At 49.3% G+C, this 25,946-nt stretch overlaps 2 protein-coding genes across 5 annotated transcripts; one reads left to right on the top strand and one right to left on the bottom strand.

Moving 5' to 3' along the window:
• Positions 1-3,504: 3,504 nt before the first annotated feature.
• LOC138770914 (protein-L-isoaspartate(D-aspartate) O-methyltransferase-like) lies at positions 3,505-13,278 on the bottom strand. 3 transcript variants are annotated; one of them, XM_069950227.1, is made up of 9 exons: positions 13,186-13,278; positions 11,315-11,466; positions 8,992-9,096; positions 8,842-8,873; positions 7,000-7,104; positions 6,642-6,762; positions 5,689-5,774; positions 4,726-4,924; positions 3,505-4,373 (listed from the first exon to the last, which is right to left on the bottom strand). In XM_069950227.1, exons 2-8 carry the CDS (start codon positions 11,430-11,432, stop codon positions 4,751-4,753), a joined length of 741 nt encoding a protein of 246 aa, XP_069806328.1. In that variant the 5' UTR covers positions 11,433-11,466; positions 13,186-13,278; the 3' UTR covers positions 3,505-4,373; positions 4,726-4,750. The 3 variants fall into 3 exon arrangements, with proteins under 3 accessions (XP_069806328.1, XP_069806325.1, XP_069806326.1); XM_069950224.1 differs by having other exon boundaries at positions 4,755-4,924; positions 13,186-13,277; XM_069950225.1 differs by lacking the exon at positions 13,186-13,278 and adding an exon at positions 12,991-13,116 and having other exon boundaries at positions 4,755-4,924.
• On the top strand, positions 13,174-24,814 carry CCDC32 (coiled-coil domain containing 32). Of its 2 annotated transcripts, none has more exons than XM_069950228.1 (4): positions 13,174-13,432; positions 22,134-22,376; positions 23,468-23,624; positions 24,574-24,814. In XM_069950228.1, exons 2-4 carry the CDS (start codon positions 22,148-22,150, stop codon positions 24,710-24,712), a joined length of 525 nt encoding a protein of 174 aa, XP_069806329.1. In that variant the 5' UTR covers positions 13,174-13,432; positions 22,134-22,147; the 3' UTR covers positions 24,713-24,814. The 2 variants fall into 2 exon arrangements, with proteins under 2 accessions (XP_069806329.1, XP_069806330.1); XM_069950229.1 differs by lacking the exon at positions 13,174-13,432 and adding an exon at positions 13,437-13,456.
• The last annotated feature ends 1,132 nt before the right edge of the window (positions 24,815-25,946 follow it).

The following is a 25,946-nucleotide window of genomic DNA, read 5'->3' as shown; positions in this document are numbered from 1 at the left end:
GGGTCGTGACTACACCGCCCCCGTGCTTCGTTCTGTCCTTACTGATTATATCATATCGTATTCATTCAAATATACCTTTTAGTATTACTGCTATATTAAAAATTCTCTTGAATTGCCATTTGAGGACTACAAAGTCACAGTTTAGTCTCACACTTTGAGGACTGGAACTTTTTTTTTCTTAATAATGCAAAATGAGTCTATAATTCCAGTAAAATCCATGAATGAGGAACGCTGAGAGAGGAAAACTACTGACCATCTAGTTATAGTACAAATGGTCCTGATTGTGGTAACTGTTGACGTTGAGCTAACCGTGACACCAATTGTGTGGTGCATGGCTAGGGGTGTTAGTTGTCCTGACGCCAGTACTAGTCCAGCACACAGGTAAGATGTTGGTACCTGTTTTGTAGATGGCCAGTTTGTGTCTCCAGATGGTCGCTAACCTGCTGGGTTGTTGCGGGTCCCTTAGGCTCTTGTCACGGTAGTCCATATAACAGTAAACGTTTTACAAGTAGATAAATCTTCACACAGATTTTGATGCTTTACCTTTGTGCTTGAGAACAAGTAAGAGAGGTAGTTGTAGCGGTGCTTGTAAGATAAAGTGGAGCAAAGTAGAGGAGAGGAGTTGGCCAGAGGAGCCCCAACCTGAAGATATCTTTGTAGTGAATAGTTACTTGTTCTTGTGTATAAACTTAGTCTGACCACCTCCTGCCCCTGGTATTGTCGAACCCATCCCAGTAGGGTAGCACAAGCCCCAGCCACGGTTATCTTGGTATAGCTAGGTGTCCCAGTTACCTGCACTGCATGATAGGATACGTAGACCTTCTTTACGGTAACTTTGTCCTATCGAGGCTAGTTCCTTGTTTAAGGATACTGCTCTGCTCTGTTCTGACGTGTTCCTGGCGTGGGTCAGGGTGTTCCTTGGTGACCTCTCCCTTTAAGGTGCTTAGCACTGCATACTAAACGTAGTGGTAGTAGCAAAAGAACTGTTGGTCTCTAACTGCATCTGTACACTTGCGTGACTAGACTCAACTTTGTTGTCCCCAACCGGGGTCCTGGCATAAGCCAGGCACTTGCTTAACTACAGCAGGAACAGTTGTCTTAGTGTCTTTCCTCTCTGAGAATCTAGACAAGACTACTCTGCCCTTCCTTCACCAGTGAAACTCCTCCTACAGGGACCTCTGTATGCCTCTCTGTGAGTGGTGGGGATGGGTGTGTGCAGGAGAAAGAAGAGAGATGATAGGTTAGACAAAAAGAGCACCAAACACGTGGCACACATAAAAGATTAACCCAATACTGAAAGCTGTGCATATAAATAAGGACATAGAAAATAATGACACCTAGTGGTGAAACCTTAGAATACCTCATCACCACTTTAACCTGAGAGAAAAGGCTTTTTGACAGGTGCACAGGAGAGACAAAAACACCCGTGGTGGGACACCACACTGATAATACATGTAGAAACCATTGTTAAGTAGGCAATTTGTATCCATTTGTGGATGACATTAAGCATTGTACCATGACAGGATCTTAGCAGGGTCTTAAAAAAATCCCCAGTCCAGTACTTATCAACTGCTGTATGTCCTGCAGAAAGTGTTGTCTCTCCAGTCTGACAGTGCTCTCTGCTGCCATCTCTGTCCATGTCAGGAACTGTCCAGAGCAGAAGCAACTTCCCATTAATCATCACCAGCTTCTTCATTTAAAGAGGCATAATAATAAGAGGTGGAGATCACTTCCAGGCAGGGGTCACATGTACCATGTCTGACCCAGTCTGGAAAGAAGGAGAGGTTTTCTATGGGGATTTGCTGCTGCTCTGGGCAGTTCCTGACATGGACAGAGGTGGCAGCAGAGAGCACTGTGTCAGACTGGAGAGAATACATCACTTCCTGCAGGACATACAGCAGCTGATAAGTAGTGGAAGACTCAAGTTTTTTTTATAGAATTACAGTAAATTACAAATCTCTGGCACCAGTTGATTTAAATTTTTCTTTTGTGAACTAGCCTTTTATAGCTTTATGTAAAAACATAGAGGCCTGAGTAATTGCGGGATTGAGCCGGCAGAAGTGCACGCTTAGTGTGTTCTCACCCAGAATCCCGTCATGCGACTCTTCACGATATGAAGATAGACTCTTAAGCAATGTTGAGCGAACTTGCCAAACTGTTCAGATTCAGCAACGTTCTCCAAACCTGAATGCTCTTAAGTCTTTTAACTCCCAATTCCTGGAGAAGTTGGATGTCGCCCTTTGGATACAACCTATGGCCTATGACCGTATCCATGGTTTCCAGGACTCCCTTAGGGTACAAACACACATAACGTATCCGCAGTGGATTTCTTGCAGTGAGTTAGCAATGAAATCCGCTGCGGAAACTTGTCCATTCACTTTAATGGGCTTTCAAACTCAGCGCAATTAACCCCCGCGGCATAGAAACATACTGTACCTGGTCCCCGCTCTGGCTTGCTTCAGGGCCTTCCGGCGGTCAGCCAGTTAGTGTGCTGCGATGGGGCAGCGCACCGATTGGCTGACCGCCAGGAGACGTCTCAGCAAGCCGGAGTGGCCGCTGTGAGAATGGAGTGGAGGTGGAGTACTGTACGTATGCTGCTGCGCCATTCATGCACATTGCACACTCAGATGTGACTGCGGTTACTGAGATCGTCCTTACTGCTATGTGACAGAGGTCCCACCCCGACCCTCAGAACACAAAGCCAACATGTATATCACCCGGTACAAAATCTCTATGTGCAAAGTGCTTTATTTTATCATTGTAGAATTTTATTCAGTGCGGAGCGATGCAGGCAGTTTTCCATTTCTGCAATACAGAGCTGCAGATTCCCGGCTTCCCATCATCCAGCCATAGAGGAAAGGGATTATCTACTCCATACAGGATGGAGCCAGAAAATTATACATAATATATATATATATATATATGTGTGGGTTCTGTAAGGGCCCTATTACACAGAGCAGTAATCGGCTCCGTGTAATAAACAATGATCAGCCGATGAAATGATCATCGCAGGATTTTAAGGTTGAGTAAGGGTACAAACACACAGGCCAGATCCATGGCGGATCCCTTGCCTGTTAGTTTGTATGGGAAGACCTGTGGGAGCCCCTGAAGCAAGCCGGAGTGTGGAGCAGGTAAAGTATGCTCCGGCTGGGGAGGGGTTAACAAGGCCGTCACTTACATACATCCCGCTGCGAGTATGTCTTCCCATAGAAACTAAGAGGCAAGGGATCCGGAGCAGATTTCAGCCTGTGTGTTTCAACTAGGGATGGTCCGAACCTGCCGAGGTTTGTATGAACCCGGAATCTCGGCAATGATTCCCGCTGTCTTCCTCCTCCGTGGAGAGGGTGGATACAGCGGGAGGACCGCCTGGAAAACTGGGATACAGCCATAGCCATAGGCTGTATCCCAGCTTTCCAGGCGGTCCTCCCGCTTTATCCACCCTCTCCACGGAGGTGAAAGACAGTGGGAATCATTGCCGAGAATCCGGGTTCATACGAACCCGAACCTCGGCAGGTTTGGACCATCCCTAGTTTGAACACTTAAGTTTTTTTTTTTCTTACCCAGGTCCCAGTCTGCAGGAAACTACAACAACATCCCTTCAAATTATTTTACAGGGGTTGCAAAAACAGCGCCACCCCTGTCCTCTGGTTGTGTGTGGTATTACAATTTAAATCCATTTACTTAAATGGAACTGAGTTGCTAAAACAACACCCAAACTGAGGACAGGAGAGGAGCTGTTTCTGGAAGAAAGCGGCCATGTTTCCCTAAGCTTGGATAACCCCGTTATTTCTGTATTAGGTCTGTATCCAGTGAGGTAAACCAGAGAGGCGGCTGCCGTCATCCGGCACTTCATCACATAAGCGTATGGCTGGGAGAAGAGAAGCGGCGGCTCTCGTACTCTGTATCCGCAGGTTTCATGATCAATGTGAAATTTTGTCTCTCTTTAAATAAAAAAGCAGAAACAACAGGTTCATCTAAGAAAGCGTTTCCACACGAATGCTAAAGTCACAGTGCGCTAGAAGCTGGCCAAGATGGCCGCCCTGTTTACAGGGTAGATCCAGCCGCCTCATAGGACAGGACAAGGTGTAACGACGGGAGGTGCGGGCGGAAGGAGAACTGTGTAATAGCTACTTCTCTTGTATGGCTTCCTATCTATTCTCATGGCGTCCATATAGAAACATCTGCAAGCGTTGGTAAAGCTGGTGACTGAAGCCAATATGGTTCTAGCCCCACTCTGGATCCTGAGCAATGCCTCCGCAACAAAGCCGCCTCTGGACATACATCCCAGCACCACCTTGGAAACCTTCTCCGATAACCAATTGTTCTGCGTTGTGCCGTCTGAAGATGAAGCGAAAACCTTTCACAGATCATCCCTATGGAAAAACAGAAACAGGAGTTATTAAAGGGGTACTCCGGTGAAATATTTTTCTTTCAAATCAGCTGTTGCCAGAAAGTTATACAGATTTGTAATTTACTTCTATTTAAAGAATCTCCAGTGTTCCAGTACTTTTCAGCTGCTGTATGTCCTGCAGTCAAATGCCGAAGGTTTAGGTTTGGACAACATTGCCGAACCTGAATAGTTTGCCTCAATGCTACTGCTCACCTCTAGCACAAGATACGTGGTCTCCACAATAACTACAGCAGCTTGTGAGGGCCTCCCTGGCCGCCATGTTAGATCTTCTATTACAGCCTGACAGGTTGTACTAGCAGAGCAGCGATACATACCCTGAAGCTATTGATAAAGTTGCTCTTACTTTGGCCATTGCTTTTTTTTGTCCGTCAGAGGAACATACATGACACCCATTAAGCGGACTTTAGTGATAGTCCCAGCACTGTCCTTATCGTACTGCTCCAGGAACTGGCTTCCACCCTCCGGCCCCACAGGAAGGATCAGTCTTCCTCCGGGCTTCAACTGGTTCAGCAGCTGCTCCAGATACAAGAGTAAGTGATTCAGTAATTGACTATACAATACGATAAAGTACAACATCATAGAAAAATCGCTCCATCATAATGATGGCCGAACCTGACGACTTCAGCAAGAACGGCCGACCATGTAATGTGTATAGGGGGAATCCAGACAGCAAACATTGGGGGGGGGGCAGGCAGGCTTCAACTGATTTATCTTATTAATCTTAAAGAAAATACCCACGGAGATATGGGAGATGACTGGCAGCAGCTTTCTCCCTTCGCACATGGACACTCAGCTCAGCATGCATGTACATGTGGATTGCGGACAACGAACATACAGCTCTCTTAACATGTATTTGCCAAGAAAAACACAAACAGCGGCCGTTCTGACCAAGGAAACCGGTTTGTATTGGACGGAACTGATCACGTTCGGTATTATAGATACCATTTGACGTTATATAGAGCTGGTTCAGGAGCTGATCCTGTATAATACACGGTGGGTGCTGACTGTCTTACTCTGATCCCAGCCGTTTAACCCCATAGACGCCCCGATTAGACAGCGGGTGGCGGCCCCTTCTGTCACATGGCCACCTTTAACATGGTCAGTCGGGTACATGTTTATACCTTATAGAGAGAAGAACGGACTTGATCTGGTCTTCTCTGGATAAAGTGGTTGAGTATAAGGAAGATGAATTTCTCATACAGATGTATGTAACTGTATTACATTGTACAGTCTATATGGGAGGATCTGGTTATTGGATGCCGCTACTATTCACTTACTTCCTGTGGTACTGTAGACGCTGCCGCCCCAACATGGATTGCATCGTAAGGGCCGTCCTCAGGATAGCCGAGCCGGCCATCACCGACTGCAAACATAGAAGACACAACATTAACCTGCAACAAGGACCCTATACATATAATACAGTCAGCCATGTTACATGACCACTAGTCATGTGGTCCAGGAAAGATATTGTAAAAGGACACTGGTTGACCTCAGGGAGACCAACCAGAACACTGCAGAGACACCATCACGTGTCTCAACGTCAGTGTATTCTAGAGCATTGCCCCCTGGGAAATAAAATATGCAAAAGAACACTGCAGAGACACCACCACATGTCTCAACGTCAGTGAACTAGCCAGACTTTCCTCCGGGAAGGAACAACCAAGCCAAGGAATGTCTCCAATCAAGTAAAGCACCCAAGCAAGGTATCCATCCACAGACAGCTGTTTCGGGGTATTTGCCCCTCATCAGTGTGGAGTAGCACTTACCAGTCATTGCTCCCACTAGCCAGATTCCTACTCCAAACTGATGAGGGGCAAATACCCCGAAACAGCTGTCTGTGGATGGATACCTTGCTTGGGTGGTTTCCTTGATTGGAGACATGCCTTGGCTTAGTTGTTCCTTCCCGGAGGAAGGTCTGGCTAGTTCACTGACGTCAAGACATGTGATGGTGTCACTGCAGTGTTCTTTTGCATACAGGAAAGATATTGTAACCTGAGAGCACTGCGTATGATGTATGTATACTAAGAGCAATGTATGGCGGTGTACGGCCATGTTACCAATCTCCAGGGCAGCCCTGGACCACCAGCCCCCGCTACCGCCACACACTAATAGTACTGCACAGCTGCAGACTATGGGGGAGGCTGGAGAAGGTGTCTAGATGCTGAATTGTACTTCTCTGAATGTAATATGGAAGATACACAGACATCTCCCAGCCACACAGGGACCTTACCTATAAGCTTCACCCGGCCGGAGCTCAGGAACTCGGGATCATCCTGCTGGACGTTCTGAATAGACTCCAGGACCAGTTGTTCAATGTGATCGATGCCCACGACCTTCCCTGTGACACCAACCTGAGAACAATAGAAACGTCTGAGATTTTATCTATTGTCTCCACAGAATATATCATAAAAAAAAACACATAGACAGGTCTGGGTGCTGAGATCCCCATCAGTCAGTAGGATGACCAGGGAGAGGCATATTCTATAGAAGTCTATGGAGCCCATTGTATGCAGCAAAGACAGGACAGGGAGAGAAGCACTTAGCTTAGGGCTTCTCCTTGCTCTTTATAGCAAGCTGTGTGGACTAACCATTCTAGCGAAGCAGGCTGTGAGGTAGCCGCTGCCCGAGCCGACATCCAGCGCTCGGGCGCCTTCCTGCAGCTTGTCTTCTAATAACTCCAGTGCATGTGCGTGCTGTAATACAGAGATAGAACAACGTGTGTACCGGGGTAACACAATAAAGGACACTGTTATACAGGGAGAGGCTGGAGGCCGGGATGTGGTAGATGATACTACTGTATATATACAGATAATACAGGACAGTGTTATACAGGGAGAGGCTTGAGGCCGGGATGTGGTAGATGATACTACTGTATATATACAGATAATACAGGACAGTGTTTTACAGGGAGAGGCTGGAGGCCGGGATGTGGTAGATGATACTACTTTATATATATATATATATATATATATATATATATATATATATACATATAATACAGAACAGTGTTATACAGGGAGAGGCTGGAGGCCGGGATCTATATATACAGATAATACAGGACACTGTTATATAGGGAGAGGCTGGAGGCCGGGATGTGGTAGATGATACTACTGTATATATATATATACAGATAATACAGGACAGTGTTATACAGGGAGAGGCTGGAGGCCGGGATGTGGTAGATGATACTACTGTATATATATATATATATATATATATATATATACATATAATACAGAACAGTGTTATACAGGGAGAGGCTGGAGGCCGGGATGTGGTAGATGATACTACTGTATATATATATATATATATATATATATATATATACATATAATACAGAACAGTGTTATACAGGGAGAGGCTGGAGGCCGGGATCTATATATACAGATAATACAGGACACTGTTATATAGGGAGAGGCTGGAGGCCGGGATGTGGTAGATGATACTACTGTATATATACAGATAATACAGGACAGTGTTATACAGGGAGAGGCTGGAGGCCGGGATGTGGTAGATGATACTACTGTATATATGTATACAGATAATACAGGACACTGTTATATAGGGAGAGGCTGGAGGCTGGGATGTGGTAGATGATACTACTGTATATATACAGATAATACAGGACAGTGTTTTACAGGGAGAGGCTGGAGGCCGGGATGTGGTAGATGATACTACTGTATATATATATACAGATAATACAGGACAGTGTTATACAGGGAGAGGCTGGAGGCCGGGATGTGGTAGATGATACTACTGTATATATACAGATAATACAGGACAGTGTTATACAGGGAGAGGCTGGAGGCCGGGATGTGGTAGAGGATACTACTGTATATATATATATATATATATATATATATATATATATACATATAATACAGAACAGTGTTATACAGGGAGAGGCTGGAGGCCGGGATGTGGTAGAGGATACTACTGTATATATATATATATATATATATATATATATATATATATATATATATACATATACTACAGAACAGTGTTATACAGGGAGAGGCTGGAGGCCGGGATCTATATATACAGATAATACAGGACACTGTTATATAGGGAGAGGCTGGAGGCCGGGATGTGGTAGATGATACTACTGTATATATATATATATATATATATATATATATATATATATATATATATATATATACATATAATACAGGACAGTGTTATACAGGGAGAGGCTGGAGGCCCGGGATCTATATATACCATATAATACAGGACAGTGTTATACAGGGAGAGGCTGGAGGCCGGGATGTGGTAGATGATACTACTGTATATTTACAGATAATACAGGACAGTGTTATACAGGGAGAGGCTGGAGGCCGGGATGAGGCAGGTTTGGGGAGGCTGACAGGTTTCCATTAATGGGAGTTGTGTAAATGGAGTAGCCGGAACAGCAGTGAAGCACTTACCATGTGGGGGGCACTGATGGTGGCCTTGTATCCTGTAGGAGAGACGTGCGCAGTTATTACACAATGCTCATATCCTGACATATAGCAGCAATGCACCTCAGGTAATAGGTGTGAGGGAAGCCCCTGCTGCTGCAGCTTCTCCCTCCTTACCTATACTCTGGGGGGAATCCATGTAGGGGAAATCTCGGATATAAAGCCCCCGATCTGTAGCCTGCAGGACATCGTGCACGCGCTGCGATCGGATCACTGCATTCTCTACAAGAAATGGCTGAGACGTCAATAAGGTAAAAGTAAAAGTATTTTCTGGAGATGACACCAAAGCCAATGTAAATGCTTAAAGGGGAACTCTATTAAAAGTTATATTATATTATATATATATATATATATATATATATATAAAAAAAATATATATATGTCTAAACAATGTATTACCATATCTGTGTGTACATTGTGTGTGTTTGCTGAGCACAGGCTGATGATGCAGACAGGGGGCTGGGAGTGATGTCAGAGGAGGTGGGGCTGGATCCCCCAATCCCCTGAGTGATCCACCATCTCTGACAAGCCCCTCTAGTCTACACCTGAGCAGAGTGACAGAAGCAGCTGCTACAACTTCACTGATTGTGCAAAAGTCTGCAGTGAAACAGGTAGAGAAAACAGCGTGCTGTGTGGTGTTACAGGTAGAGAATACAGCGTGCTGTGTGGTGTTACAGGTAGAGAATACAGCGTTCTGTGTGGTGTTACAGGTAGAGAATACAGCGCTGTGTGGTGTTACAGGTAGAGAATACAGCGTGCTGTGTGGTGTTACAGGTAGAGAATACAGTGTGCTGTGTGGTGTTACAGGTAGAGAATACAGCGTGCTGTGTGGTGTTACAGGTAGAGAATACAGTGTGCTGTGTGGTGTTACAGGTAGAGAATACAGGGTGCTGTGTGGTGTTACAGGTAGAGAATACAGCGTGCTGTGTGGTGTTACAGGTAGAGAATACAGCGTGCTGTGTGGTGTTACAGGTAGAGAATACAGGGTGCTGTGTGGTGTTACAGGTAGAGAATACAGTGCTGTGTGGTGTTACAGGTAGAGAATACAGGGTGCTGTGTGGTGTTACAGGTAGAGAATACAGCGAGCTGTGTGGTGTTACAGGTAGAGAATACAGCGTGCTGTGTGGTGTTACAGGTAGAGAATACAGTGTGGTGTTACAGGTAGAGAATACAGCGCTGTGTGGTGTTACAGGTAGAGAATACAGCCCGCTGTGTGGTGTTACAGGTAGAGAATACAGCGTGCTGTGTGGTGTTACAGGTAGAGAATACAGCGTGCTGTGTGGTGTTACAGGTAGAGAATACAGCGTGCTGTGTGGTGTTACAGGTAGAGAATACTGTGTGCTGTGTGGTGTTACAGGTAGAGAATACAGTGCTGTGTGGTGTTACAGGTAGAGAATACAGTCCGCTGTGTGGTGTTACAGGTAGAGAATACAGCGTGCTGTGTGGTGTTACAGGTAGAGAATACAGCGTGCTGTGTGGTGTTACAGGTAGAGAATACAGCGTGCTGTGTGGTGTTACAGGTAGAGAATACAGTGTGCTGTGTGGTGTTACAGGTAGAGAATACAGCGTGCTGTGTGGTGTTACAGGTAGAGAATACAGTGTGCTGTGTAGTGTTATAGGTAGAGAATACAGTGTGCTGTGTGGTGTTACAGGTAGAGAATACAGCGCGCTGTGTGGTGTTACAGGTAGAGAATACAGTGTGCTGTGTGGTGTTACAGGTAGAGAATACAGCGTGCTGTGTGGTGTTACAGGTAGAGAATACAGCGTGCTGTGTGGTGTTACAGGTAGAGAATACAGCGTGCTGTGTGGTGTTACAGGTAGAGAATACAGCGTGCTGTGTGGTGTTACAGGTAGAGAATACAGCGTGCTGTGTGGTGTTACAGGTAGAGAATACAGTGTGCTGTGTGGTGTTACAGGGAGAGAATACAGTGCTGTGTGGTGTTACAGGTAGAGAGTACAGCGTGCTGTGTGGTGTTACAGGTAGAGAATACAGCGCGCTGTGTGCTGTTACAGGTAGAGAATACAGTGTGCTGTGTGGTGTTACAGGTAGAGAATACAGTGTGCTGTGTGGTGTTACAGGTAGAGAATACAGCGTGCTGTGTGGTGTTACAGGTAGAGAATACAGTGCTGTGTGGTGTTACAGGTAGAGAATACAGTGCTGTGTGGTGTTACAGGTAGAGAATACAGTGTGCTGTGTGGTGTTACAGGTAGAGAATACAGCCTGCTGTGTGGTGTTACAGGTAGAGAATACAGTGTGCTGTGTGGTGTTACAGGTAGAGAATACAGTGTGCTGTGTGGTGTTACAGGTAGAGAATACAGCGCTATGTGATGTTACAGGTAGAGAATACAGCGCTGTGTGGTGTTACAGATCTGAATGCAGTAAATCTCAGGAAGCCCCTATATCATGGTCACAGCCTCAGACATGGGTCGGGGGTCTCACTTCGTAGATTATTGATGAGATCAGCATGTGTCTTTCCGCTCGATGTCCACGCCATGACTCTGGTAAACAGGAGTCCGAATGGTAGCGTTATGGAGGCCAGTCGTAAGAAAGAGCTCATGTCACAGGACCGGCGAGAGGGTCAGCGGCCTCCTCTGTTAGCGGGAGAGAAGATACGGCAATGGATTATGACTGGGCGTGCACAGATACATTATAGATGCCCATACATTACAGACAATACCCTATACACATGCATGCTCGGCTCAGCCAGGTGTGCATGTGCTCTAAATGAGGAGAAGAAAGGTAAAGCCGCTGCCAGACTCCTGTGCTGGTGGCTTATCTCCTGAGAACAGAAGGAGCCAGGTGTTCCAGCATGCCTGACTCTTCTCCCCATAACAAGGGGACCCCAAAGCTGTCCAGGCATGATGGGAATTGTAGTCCTGCAGCAGCTGAAGAGTCCTGTGTCTGTATTTTACTATATATACATGAGGAGCAGCAGCGCTATATCTCACTACTATATACTTGTTTGTAACATAATCACCATTCCTCCCCTCTAATCTGGAGCTAGTGGGTGTAGAGCGGCTGCTATGAGCTCTCCTATACACTGCACACACAGGAGAGGGGATCCTGCTCCCCTATAGAGCACACTCTCAGCTGCAGAAGCATGGAGGACATTACAGAGTAGTGCTAAGCAGTGTAAGCTGTGGATCCAGGTGACATATAACACTTAGTATATGGATCAGCAGCTCCTCCACATCTCTCTGTGCTTCCGTCTCCCTCTGCAGCTCCTTACTTCCCTCCGCGGCTCCTTACTTCTCTCGCAGCTCCTTACTTCCCTCCGCGGCTCCTTACTTCTCTCACAGCTCCTTACTTCCCTCCGCGGCTCCTTACTTCTCTCCGCGGCTCCTTACTTTCCTCTCCATAGACTTCTGTGGGCAGCTGTAACCTGATCCTTCAATAAGCTAACAGCTATATAACTTAAAGGGGTCCTCCAGTGCAAAAAAACTGTTATCAACTGGTGTCAGAAAGTTATACAGCTCTGTAAATTACTTCCAGTACTTATCAGCTGCTGTATGTCCTGCAGGAAGTGGTGTATTCTCTCCAGTCTGACACAGTGCTCTCTGCTGCCATCTCTGTCCATGTCGGGAACTGTCCCGAGTACCAAATCCCCATAAAAAACCTCTCCTGCTCTGGACAGTTCCTGACATGGACAGAGGTGGCAGCAGAGAGCACTGTGTCAGACTGGAGAGAATACACCTCTTCCTGCAGGACATACAGCAGCTGATAAGTATTGGAAGACTGGGGATTTTTAAATAGAAGTAAATTACAAATCTATATAAGTTACTGAAATCTGTTTATTTGAGAGAAAACATTGTTTGCTGGAGTTCCCCTTTAACCCCTTACATCCCTAGGTGTGGCAGTTATAGCTAAAGCTTTGGCTGTCAGGGCATGATGGGAGTTGTAGTTCTGCACCAGCTGGAGGGCCAGGCTTCCCTGCCATACACCACATGGGGGGGGGGGGGCTCTCCAGCCGTTGCAGAACTACATCCCCCAGCATGCTCTGACGGATGAAGGATGGGAGGGGATGCTGGGGGTTGTAGTTTGGCTCCAGCTTGGGGAACACCTGACTCAGGTAAAGCTGTAAACGACATCACGTGACCTTCCAGCTGCTCTAAAACCTCATGTCCCATGATGCTGTGCGAGCGGCCGTCCGGGCATGCTGGGAGTTGTAGTTCTGCCACTGGAGTGCCGTAGGTAGCGCCGCGCAGCCGCAGTACGGTCCTCGCAGGACGCCTCCATAATGTCTAGCTATGGCCGGCCCTCCCTGCCACACACACAGGCCCGGGACCCCGCACTGACAGCGCCGCACTCACCTCCACACCCACATGAACCTTCACAGCTGCCGTATGTAAACACACCAGCGCCGTTACCATGACGAACCACGGAATACGCCCCCTTCTACGCTCATTACCCCGCCCACTGTATGTGCGATGGAGAACGCGGTTGGCTTAGGCCATAGTGACTGACAGTTGAAGTGACCTATCACAGCTCAGTATTGGACAGTAACAGGACACGCCTACACTTTGGCGGAAGTGCCGTGCAGGAGCTGTAGAGAGAAGGGTGAGTAACCGGCGGGGTGAGCGGGTAATGTCTATAGAGCCGGGGGACATAGAGAAGGCAAAACCGGAGCGGTGTAGTGAGCACCTACCGTATAACCTCTAATAGCAGCGCCATGCTATCATAATACCACACCGTTATGGAGTGCCAGCTGTGGTGCCCATACAGTGCCCCCACCTCACCATAGACTCCAACATAGAGCAGTGCCAGGGGGACACAGCAACCAACATAGAGCAGTGCCAGGGGGCACAGCAACCAACATAGAGCAGTGCCAGGGGACACAGCAACCAACATAGAGCAGTGCCAGGGGACACAGCAACCAACATAGAGCAGTGCCAGGGGGACACAGCGACCAACATAGAGCAGTGCCAGGGGGACACAGCAACCAACATAGAGCAGTGCCAGGGGGACACAGCAACCAACATACAGCAGTGCCAGGGGGACACAGCAACCAACATAGAGCAGTGCCAGGGGGACACAGCAACCAACATACAGCAGTGCCAGGGGGACACAGCAACCAACATAGAGCAGTGCCAGGGGGACACAGCAACCAACATAGAGCAGTGCCAGGGGGACACAGCAACCAACATAGAGCAGTGCCAGGGGGACACAGCAACCAACATAGAGCAGTGCCAGGGGGACACAGCAACCAACATAGAGCAGTGCCAGGGGACACAGCAACCAACGTAGAGCAGTGCCAGGGGACACAGCGACCAACATAGAGCAGTGCCAGGGGACACAGCAACCAACATAGAGCAGTGCCAGGGGGACACAGCGACCAACATAGAGCAGTGCCAGGGGACACAGCAACCAACATAGAGCAGTGCCAGGGGACACAGCAACCAACATAGAGCAGTGCCAGGGGACACAGCAACCAACATAGAGCAGTGCCAGGGGACACAGCAACCAACATAGAGCAGTGCCAGGGGACACAGCAACCAACATAGAGCAGTGCCAGGGGACACAGCAACCAACATAGAGCAGTGCCAGGGGACACAGCAACCAACATAGAGCAGTGCCAGGGGACACAGCAACCAACATAGAGCAGTGCCAGGGGACACAGCAACCAACATAGAGCAGTGCCAGGGGACACAGCAACCAACATAGAGCAGTGCCAGGGGGACACAGCAACCAACATAGAGCAGTGCCAGGGGGACACAGCAACCAACGTAGAGCAGTGCCAGGGGGACACAGCAACCAACGTAGAGCAGTGCCAGGGGACACAGCAACCAACATACAGCAGTGCCAGGGGGACACAGCAACCAACATAGAGCAGTGCCAGGGGGACACAGCAACCAACATAGAGCAGTGCCAGGGGACACAGCAACCAACATACAGCAGTGCCAGGGGGACACAGCAACCAACATAGAGCAGTGCCGGGGGACACAGCAACCAACGTAGAGCAGTGCCAGGGGGACACAGCAACCAACGTAGAGCAGTGCCAGGGGACACAGCAACCAACATACAGCAGTGCCAGGGGGACACAGCAACCAACATAGAGCAGTGCCAGGGGGACACAGCAACCAACATAGAGCAGTGCCAGGGGACACAGCAACCAACATAGAGCAGTGCCAGGGGGACACAGCAACCAACATAGAGCAGTGCCAGGGGGACACAGCAACCAACATAGAGCAGTGCCAGGGGGACACAGCAACCAACGTAGAGCAGTGCCAGGGGACACAGCAACCAACATACAGCAGTGCCAGGGGGACACAGCAACCAACATAGAGCAGTGCCAGGGGGACACAGCAACCAACATAGAGCAGTGCCAGGGGGACACAGCAACCAACATAGAGCAGTGCCAGGGGACACAGCAACCAACATACAGCAGTGCCAGGGGGACACAGCAACCAACATAGAGCAGTGCCAGGGGGACACAGCAACCAACATAGAGCAGTGCCAGGGGACACAGCAACCAACATAGAGCAGTGCCAGGGGGACACAGCAACCAACATAGAGCAGTGCCAGGGGGACACAGCAACCAACATAGAGCAGTGCCAGGGGGACACAGCAACCAACATAGAGCAGTGCCAGGGGGACACAGCAACCAACATAGAGCAGTGCCAGGGGGACACAGCAACCAACATAGAGCAGTGCCAGGGGGACACAGCAACCAACATAGAGCAGTGCCAGGGGGACACAGCAACCAACATAGAGCAGTGCCAGGGGGACACAGCAACCAACATAGAGCAGTGCCAGGGGGACACAGCAACCAACATAGAGCAGTGCCAGGGGGACACAGCAACCAACATAGAGCAGTGCCAGGGGGACACAGCAACCAACATAGAGCAGTGCCAGGGGGACACAGCAACCAACATAGAGCAGTGCCAGGGGGACACAGCAACCAACATACAGCAGTGCCAGGGGGACACAGCAACCAACATAGAGCAGTGCCAGGGGGACACAGCAACCAATCACCATAGCAACCAACATACAGCAGTGCCAGGGGGACACAGCAACCAATTAACATACACACCAACATACAGCAGTGCCAAGGGGACACAGCAACCAATCACCATAGACACCAACATACAGCAGTGCCAGGAGGACACAGCAACCAATCACCATGGACACCAACATACAGCAGTGCCAGGGGGACACAGCAACCAATCACATCACCATACACACCAACATACAGCAGTGCCAGGGGGACACAGCAACCAATCACATCACCATACACACCAACATACAGCAGTGCCAGGGGGACACAACAACCAATCACATTACCATACACACCAACATACAGCAGTGCCAGGGGGACACAGCAACCAATCACCATAGACACCAACATACAGCAGTGCCAGGGGGACACAGCAACCAATCACCATAGACACCAACATACAGCAGTGCCAAGTGGACACAGCAACCAATCATCATGGACACCAACGTACAGCAGTGCCAGGGGGACACAGCAACCAATCACATCACCATATACACCAACATACAGCAGTGCCAGGGGGACACAGCGACCAATCACCATAGCAACCAACATACAGCAGTGCCAGGGGGACACAGCAACCAATCACCATACACACCAACATACAGCAGTGCCAGGGGGACACAGCAGCCAATCACATCACCATACACACCAACATACAGCAGTGCCAGGGGGACACAGCAACCAATCACATCACCATACACACCAACATACAGCAGTGCCAGGGGGACACAGCAACCAATCACCATAGACACCAACATACAGCAGTGCCAGGGGGACACAGCAACCAATCACCATAGACACCAACATACAGCAGTGCCAGGAGGACACAGCAGCCAATCACCTTAGATGCCAACATACAGCAGTGCCAGGGGGACACAGCAACCAATCACCATAGACACCAACATACAGCAGTGCCAGGGGGATACAGCAACCAATCACCATAGACACCAACATACAGCAGTTCCAGGGGGACACAGCAACCAATCACCATAGACACCAACATACAGCAGTGCCAGGGGGATACAGCAACCAATCACCATAGACACCAACATACAGCAGTGCCAGGGGGACACAGCAACCAATCACATCTCTATATACACCAACATACAGCAGTGCCAGGGGGACACAGCAACCAATCACCATAGACACCAACATACAGCAGTGCCAGGGGGACACAGCAACCAATCACCATGGACACCAACATACAGCAGTGCCAGGGGGACACAGCAACCAATCAGATCACCATATACACCAACATACAGCAGTGCCAGGGGGACACAGCGACCAATCATCATAGACACCAACATACAGCAGTGCCAGGGGGACACAGCAACCAATCACATCACTATATACACCAACATACAGCAGTGCCAGGGGGACACAGCAACCAATCACCATAGACACCAACATACAGCAGTGCCAAGAGGACACAGCAACCAATCACCATAGACGCCAACATACAGCAGTGCCAGGGGGACACAGCAACCAATCACCATAGACACCAACATACAGCAGTGCCAGGGGGACACAGCAACCAATCACATCACTATATACACCAACATACAGCAGTGCCAGGGGGACACAGCAACCAATCACCATAGCAACCAACATACAGCAGTGCCAGGGGGACACAGCAACCAATCAGATCACCATATACACCAGGGGTGGGGAACCTTTTCCATGTCGAGGGCCGGTCGGGCCTTAATAAAATCATTCGAGGGCTGCACTCAATGTTATACCGTGCGCGGCAGTTAGTAGCGGGGGTTTGCAGCACCCGAACAAGGCAAAGTATTGTTCCCCTAATGCCCCTGCTATTGTAGTTAACCCTCTGTGATGCCCCTTGTACCTGATTTGAATCCTTAGTGATGCCCCTGGTAGCCTAGTTAACCCCCCAGCCATGTCCCTGGTGGCCTAGTTAACCCCCCCAGTCATGTCCCTGGTAGCCTAGTTAACTCCTCAGTCATGTCCCTGGTGGCCTAGTTAACTCCTCAGTCATGTCCCTGGTGGCCTAGTTAACTCCTCAGTCATGTCCCTGGTAGCCTAGTTAACTCCTCAGTCATGTCCCTGGTGGCCTAGTTAACCCCTCAGTCATGTCCCTGGTGGCCTAGTTAACCCCCCCAGTCATGTCCCTGGTAGCCTAGTTAACTCCTCAGTCATGTCCCTGGTGGCCTAGTTAACTCCTCAGTCATGTCCCTGGTGGCCTAGTTAACTCCTCAGTCATGTCCCTGGTAGCCTAGTTAACTCCTCAGTCATGTCCCTGGTAGCCTAGTTAACTCCTCAGTCATGTCCCTGGTGGCCTAGTTAACCCCTCAGTCATGTCCCTGGTGGCCTAGTTAACCCCTCAGTCATGTCCCTGGTAGCCTAGTTAACTCCTCAGTCATGTCCCTGGTGGCCTAGTTAACCCCCCCCAGTCATGTCCCTGGTGGCCTAGTTAACCCCCAGTGTCTGCCCCAAATGAAAAAAATAAACATCCCACTCACCTTTCCTTCGCTCCCACGCTGTCCAGGTCCTCTTCTCCCTCCTCTCTTCTGTGCCGGTCTTCTCCTGCAGGCGGCGCGCGATGAAATGACGTCATCGCGCGCGGCCCGCAGGAGTCAGAAGACGTGCGCCGCTCTGCGCCGCGCTGGTGAGGCAGGAGCCGGCATACAACACATCTTCCTGTGTCTGTGCCAGCTCCTGCCTCACCAGCGCGGTGCACGTCACAGGAGGACAGGAGTCAGAAGATGTGCACCGCTCTGAGGGGAAGGAGCCGGCACTCACAGCATCCTCCTGGCAGCTGTCACAGACACAGGAGGATGCCGTGTGTGTCGGCTCCTTCTCCTCCAGAGCGGCGCATGTCACAGGGGAGCCGCGGGCCACATCCGGAGGTGTCAGGGGCCGGATGCGACCCGCGGGCCGGAGGTTCCCCACCCCTGATATACACCAACATACAGCAGTGCCAGGGGGACACAGCAACCAATCAGATCGCTGGACCTGTCAGCGAGAAATGAAAGCCACAATCTGATTGGTTACTTCTTAGTGGTCACTGATCTTTTTATAGGGCCCATAGGACTGTGTTCACACTGGAGAAACATTGCCGGTGAGATGGATCCAGACTTAAAGGGATTATCCAGCGAAAATCTTTTTCTTTCAAATCAACTGATATCAGAACGTTATATAGATTTGTACAATACTTCTATTAAAAAATCTCAAGTCTTCCCATATTTGTTAACAGTGATTTGAATTTTTTACAAGCCATCAAATAATATAAAAGTTATACATGTTATATATCGTTGTAATTGTAACGATTTGAGGAACATGCATAACAAGTCAGTTTTACCCCAGGGCGAATGGCGTAAAAACAAAAATCCCCCCCAATTTTTTTTTTTCCATTTTCACCCCACTTAAATTTTTTTTTGCTTTTGCAGTGTTTTTTTTATGAAAAAATACAGCCTGTCTTTGCAAAGTACAATTAGTGGTGCAAAAAATAAGGGCTCATGTGGCTTTCTAGGTGAAAAAATGCAAGTCCTATGGTCTTTTAAGCAGAAGGAGGAAAAATTTAAATTGGCCCGGTCCTCTAAGGGTTAAGGAAATTTCAGTAATAGTGAAGCACTTCCCTATCTCAGCAATCTGCCCATCACCCTGCTGCTGCTGTGCCGCTCCTGACCCTGCTGCTGCTGTGCCGCTCCTGACCCTGCTGCTGCTGTGCCGCTCCTGACCCTGCTGCTGCTGTGCCGCTCCTGACCCTGCTGCTGCTGTGCCGCTCCTGACCCTGCTGCTGCTGTGCCGCTCCTGACCCTGCTGCTGCTGTGCCGCTCCTGACCCTGCTGCTGTGCCGCTCCTGACCCTGCTGCTGCTGCTGTGCCGCTCCTGACCCTGCTGCTGCTGTGCTGCTCCTGACCCTGCTGCTGCTGTGCCGCTCCTGACCCTGCTGCTGCTGCTGTGCCGCTCCTGACCCTGCTGCTGTGCCGCTCCTGACCCTGCTGCTGCTGCTGTGCCGCTCCTGACCCTGCTGCTGCTCTGCCGCTCCTGACCCTGCTGCTTCTCTGCCGCTCCTGACCCTGCTGCTGCTCTGCCGCTCCTGACCCTGCTGCTGCTCTGCCGCTCCTGACCCTGCTGCTGCTCTGCCGCTCCTGACCCTGCTGCTGCTCTGCCGCTCCTGACCCTGCTGCTGCTCTGCCGCTCCTGACCCTGCTGCTGCTCTGCCGCTCCTGACCCTGCTGCTGCTCTGCCGCTCCTGACCCTGCTGCTGCTCTGCCGCTCCTGACCCTGCTGCTGCTCTGCCGCTCCTGACCCTGCTGCTGCTCTGCCGCTCCTGACCCTGCTGCTGCTCTGCCGCTCCTGACCCTGCTGCTGCTGCTGTGCCGCTCCTGACCCTGCTGCTGCTGCTCTGCCGCTCCTGACCCTGCTGCTGCTGCTGTGCCGCTCCTGACCCTGCTGCTGCTGCTGTGCCGCTCCTGACCCTGCTGCTGCTGCTGTGCCGCTCCTGACCCTGCTGCTGCTGCTGTGCCGCTCCTGACCCTGCTGCTGCTGCTGTGCCGCTCCTGACCCTGCTGCTGCTGCTGTGCCGCTCCTGACCCTGCTGCTGCTGCTGTGCCGCTCCTGACCCTGCTGCTGCTGCTGTGCCGCTCCTGACCCTGCTGCTGCTGCTGCTGTGCCGCTCCTGACCCTGCTGCTGCTGCTGTGCCGCTCCTGACCCTGCTGCTGCTGCTGCTGTGCCGCTCCTGACCCTGCTGCTGCTGCTGTGCCGCTCCTGACCCTGCTGCTGCTGCTGCTGCTGCTGCTGTGCCGCTCCTGACCCTGCTGCTGCTGCTGCTGTGCCGCTCCTGACCCTGCTGCTGCTGCTGCTGTGCCGCTCCTGACCCTGCTGCTGTGCCGCTGCTGCTGCTGCTGTGCAGCTCCTGACCCTGCTGCTGCTGTGCCGCTCCTGACCCTGCTGCTGCTGCTGTGCCGCTCCTGACCCTGCTGCTGCTGCTGTGCCGCTCCTGACCCTGCTGCTGCTCTGCCGCTCCTGACCCTGCTGCTGCTGTGCCGCTCCTGACCCTGCTGCTGCTGTGCTGCTCCCCTGCGGGTGCTGGGAAACTTCTCTGTTTCCCAGGACTGGATCCAGCTTTTCCCTGCACCCTGGGAGGAGTGACACAGCAGCAGCAGGGTAATGGGCAGATTGCTGAGATAGGGAAGGCTTCGCTATTACTGTAACTTCCCTCATATCTAGTATAGATGAGTATAAATATGTTTGTATAGATGAGTATGTTTAGTATTAGGGTGGGTTCACACTGCGTTTTTGCAATCCGTTTAACGTATCCGTTTTTTTTAAAGGTCAAAAAAGTAGTGTCAACAGTACTTAATTGTGCGTAAAAAAAAAACGCATCCATTTTGATCCGTTTTTATTTTTATAATGGGAGTCAATGGAAAAATGGATCAAAAACGGATGCACACAAATGCATCCGTTTTTTGCAATCCGTTTTTGCAAAAAACATCAGTTAAACGGATGCTGAAAACGTAGTGTGAACCTAGCCTTAGTATAGATAATTATTAGTATAGAGGAGTATGTTAGTATTAGTATAGATAAGTATTAGTATAGAGGAGTATGTTAGTATTAGTATAGATAAGTATTAGTATAGAGGAGTATGTTAGTATTCTTAGTATAGATCTTCTTTAGAGACATATACTTTATGTGGCCAGCAGGTGGCAGCATCACACAGTAAATCCTCTCACTGCCTATGTCAGGCTTTGGCTTCAGGAGTCACTGGTGGGGGGGGGGACATGTTCTGGGTCAGCGGGGTATGTGAGGACAGAGAGATCCAATACTCTGGGACCTGCAAACTACATGTGAGACCCAGGATGTGTGATCTATAGACTGAAGCCAGCCTGGCAGTGCATGATGGGAGTTGTAGTTTAGTGACAGCTATAGGACCGCTGGAGGACCACTGGTTGAGGCTCTAGCCTAAGCTTTCAGAAGTGTTCCTCTAATCTTCCAGATGAATTTGTCTAGTCTATTAGTCAGTGTGTTGTGTAGGACGTCACAGGGGGTGTAGGATACTATGGGGCCGGGTATTAATCCTCTGGGACACTTAGAAATTAGTATTACACGTGGATTACTTATTCTGTGTGTATCAGCCGCCTGATCATGTAAGGTGTATGTGGCCTCCAGACCGGGATGTCAGGATTAGCCGTTAAAGGTGCAATGGTACCAAAAAACTAGGAATTCCAGAGATGCCAGAATGATCCACAATCCAGACGGTTTCATTGTTGACGCTTCTATGTCTTCTTCTTCTCTTGTAGAGTCCACAGCACCAATGAGGATGATCGAGAACCTCGACTCTGCTGACATGGTGTCCGGCCAGGACATGTGGGCTGAGATTTGCCCCAGTACTCCAGACGTCCCGGACGAGAACTTGTCGCACAGCTTCTCAGACTCCTTCTTGTGTCCTCATCCCGGTGATGCCCCCCAGACTGACGCCTCCTCCTACTCCCCGAAGCCTTGGGCTCCATTACAGGACTCCGAAGTATACCTGGCAGCATTAGGTCAGTAAGACAGATCCTTCTATAGTCTATGTGGTTCTTATTCTTCACTCCTCCATCTCATGAAATGCATCATGGGAGATGTGGAGGAGAGCGGAGCCCCCGCCAGGGACTGTGGAGGACAGGTGGGAGTCCAAGGAGGTTAAATGCTGCCAGAGTTCTCATAGTCTCCTCCTTCACAATACGGATTAATGCTGTGATTGAGAACAGAGCAGGGGAGACCCACCGGGGAGTGTGGAGGAGAGGGGAGCCCCCGCCTGGGTGTGTGGAGGAGAGAGGAGCCCCGCTGGGGACTGTGGAGGAGAGGGGAGCCCATCCTGGGAGTGTGGAGGAGAGGGGAGGTCCGTCTGGGAGAGTGGAGCCCTGCCTGGGGCTGTGGAGGAGAGAGGAGCCCCGCTGGGGACTGTGGAGGGAAGGGGAGCCTCGCTGGGGACTGTGGAGGAAAAGGTAGCCCCCGCTGGGGACTGGTGAGGAGAGGGGAATCCCCATTGGTGACTATGGAGGAGAGGGGAAGCCCCACTGGGGACTGGTGAGGAGAGAGAAGCCCCGTTGGGGACTATGGAGGAGAGAGGAAACCAGTTCTCCCTCTTTATTGCGGTGTCCCTCTACTGTGAGAAAGACACATACTCACAGTGTGCACTTTTGTTGCTTTTTATTTCCATTGCTCTTAGTTGCAGGGTATATCGCAGTAAATGCTCACAGGCTGAGTAATTCAGTTACACATGCCAAACTCTATGGCCTCCCGCCCAACGTTTCGGAGGACGTAAGGGAAAGGAACGTCTTATAGGTTAGATGCAGTGGTGTAATTAACCCTCTATGAGCTATATCACGTAACATATACCTTATAATTTTTATATATTTCAAGGATACAAAGAGGCATGATCTACACAGGAAGGGAACACCAAAGAGCCATCATGCAAAACGTATAATAACACCTATATGACCGCATCACAAAAATGCTCTAAAGCTGCATACCTCATTTAGCCCTTGCGGACTAAGTGTATTCAGTTTGGAGTGTTTTGGAGTTTGGAGAAGCACTCTGCGTTATATAGGTCGACCCACACAGGTTTCCTGATACAGTTTTCTCCTCTCAGAACGCAGGTTACAGAAGATCAAAGGACAGACGTGTGAGGTGACGTCCAAGGATATGCTGCAGTCTCTGGGGAAGGCAAAGAAGGAATGCTGGGACCGATTCCTGCAGGAATCCTGCGAAACCGACGCTTATATAGGAACAAGTGAAGTGGACAATAGGTAGAAACACGCCGGGACCCTGTTCTGTCTCTATGTGTGTAGGCTGTGATGGTCCTATAATCAGTGAATGGAGCTGCAGAACACATGCGTGACCGCTGCTCCATACACATGGGCGGTCTGCGACCCGTTTTCACATCTTTGGTGGTGTTAATGGTGTGACTACCACTTAAAAGGAATTTTAAGTTTCTCCTTAGTGATTAAGATAAAGTTATTGGTAAAATTATAATTGTAGTGATGTGTATGTAGAAGAGGTTTGCTAGTTAAAGGGGTACTCCAGCAAAAGGCAAAAAATAAATAAAAAATTCTTTCAGATCAGCTGGCATCAGGAAGTTATATAGATTTGTAATTTACTTCTCTTTATAAATCTTCAGTCGTCCAGTACTTATCAGTTGCCGTATGCTTTGCAGGAAGTGGCGTATTTTCTCTCTCCAGTCTGACACAGTGCTCTCTGCTGCCACCTCTGTCCATGTCAGGAACTGTCCAGAGCAGCAGCAAATTCCCATAGAAAACCTCTCCTGCTCTGGACAGTTCCTGACATGGACTGAGGTGGCAGCAGAGAGCACTGTGTCAGACTGGAGAGAATACACCACTTCCTGCAGGACATACAGCAGCTGGTAAGTACTGGAAGACTGGAAGATTTTTTTAATAGAAATAAATTACAAATCTGTGACACTTTCTGACACCAGTTGATTTAAAAGAAAACACATTTTTGTGAACAATCCCTTTAACAGTACAATTAGTTTCCATAATGGGGTTTAAGCGGGACAGAGTAGCCGCCCCCCCCGGACAGCCGTGTAAGCTATTACAGGGGGTCTGTAAGCAGTCCATTACCTCTCCTGACTTATTACATGGCAGCTCATTACCCTCGCTTAGTCTCAGTGTTCGGCTCTCCCTATTATCTGCCTACGTCTATTGATTTTCTCTCTTTCTTCAATTCTCACCTTTTCAGCAAACTGGAACATTTGAAGAGGTGGCTGCAGCCGGAGAAAGTGGCTATAAATGCCGAAGAGGTGGAGTGCCTGATACCTGGCCAATCTCCACCGATAAACGGTGACAGCGAGCAGGACTCGTCCTCTGTGGAGCAGTGACCCCCCCGCTGGGTGACCGGCCGTGGTTGTAGAGGGACATTGTATACTCACAAAACCTTCATCTCGGACAACATAATGTAATAAAAACGTAGCTACACTTTATTCATGTTACATGTTTAGTATTATATATAAATAAGAGGATAACCCAATCCTAAAGTGGTATTCTACTCAAACATAACTTTTGATATGTTGCTGCCCATGTTGAGACTAACAATTCCTTCCATACTTGTTATTATCTATTCAGTCTCCTTCCCCCAGTTCTCATCTGCTGCTTTCTGCTGAAGACACAAAAATCTGTGTGGGAGCTTTTCTCTCCGTCTCCCCCTCCTCCCCCCTCCCTTCTGAGACGGCTGATGTAAACAAGTCCCTGACTGCAACGTTGTAATGCCGGGAGGGATATTCACAGTGAGTGTAGCAGCAACTTGACCCTCCCAGCATTACAAAGAAGCTACAATGTTGCAGATAAAGCCTGCCAGGGATTTGCTTACATCAGACGTCTCAGAAGGGAGGGGGAGGAGGGGGAGACAGAGGGAGAAGGTCACACAGATTTTTGTGTGTTCAGCCAAAAGCAGCAGCTCAGAACTGGAGGAAGGAGACTGAATAGATAATAACAAGTATGGAAGGAAATGTTAGTCTCTCCCTGGGCAGAAACATATCATGTTTGAGTGGAATACCCCTTGAAGTTATCCGCAATCTACAGGATGGGAGATCTTCATTGACTGAGGGCGCTGTAGGTCCATGTGGTTGGACCCCCTGTCAGCTACTTATCCCCTATCCTGTAGATAAGGAGTGACTTTTACTCGCTCAGATTTGTTTCTTTATACAAAGTCTAATGAAATGTCAATCAGTGTGAAAAGAAGTCTATTGTTTTACCATGTTCACAAAGTCATTGTAATCTTACCCAGAATCCTGAGCGGCCTCGTGCCTCACATACTGCGTGAGCTGTCTATATACTCTCCCTGTATACTGTATTTGCTTTGTACCAGCTCTGTAGTTGATCTGATATGAGATGTCCTCAATAAGAATAAGAAACAGCGCCGCCCTATGTGAATAGGCGTGAACTGCGGTGACAGACCCTGGACAGGAGTGGCGCCATCTTACACAGATGGGTTGTTCTTCTCTAATCCAAGACAGGCCTTTTACATTCCTACACCATGCAGGCATTTAGTATTACAGACATGGTTATGTAACCTCTTAGTGGTTGCTGAATGTTCAGGATAAGCTGCCATGTCTA

The sequence above is a fragment of the Dendropsophus ebraccatus genome, chromosome 13, assembly GCF_027789765.1.
Source record: "Dendropsophus ebraccatus isolate aDenEbr1 chromosome 13, aDenEbr1.pat, whole genome shotgun sequence".
Lineage (NCBI taxonomy): Eukaryota > Metazoa > Chordata > Amphibia > Anura > Hylidae > Dendropsophus > Dendropsophus ebraccatus.
This window is presented reverse-complemented; position numbering and strand designations above follow the sequence as displayed.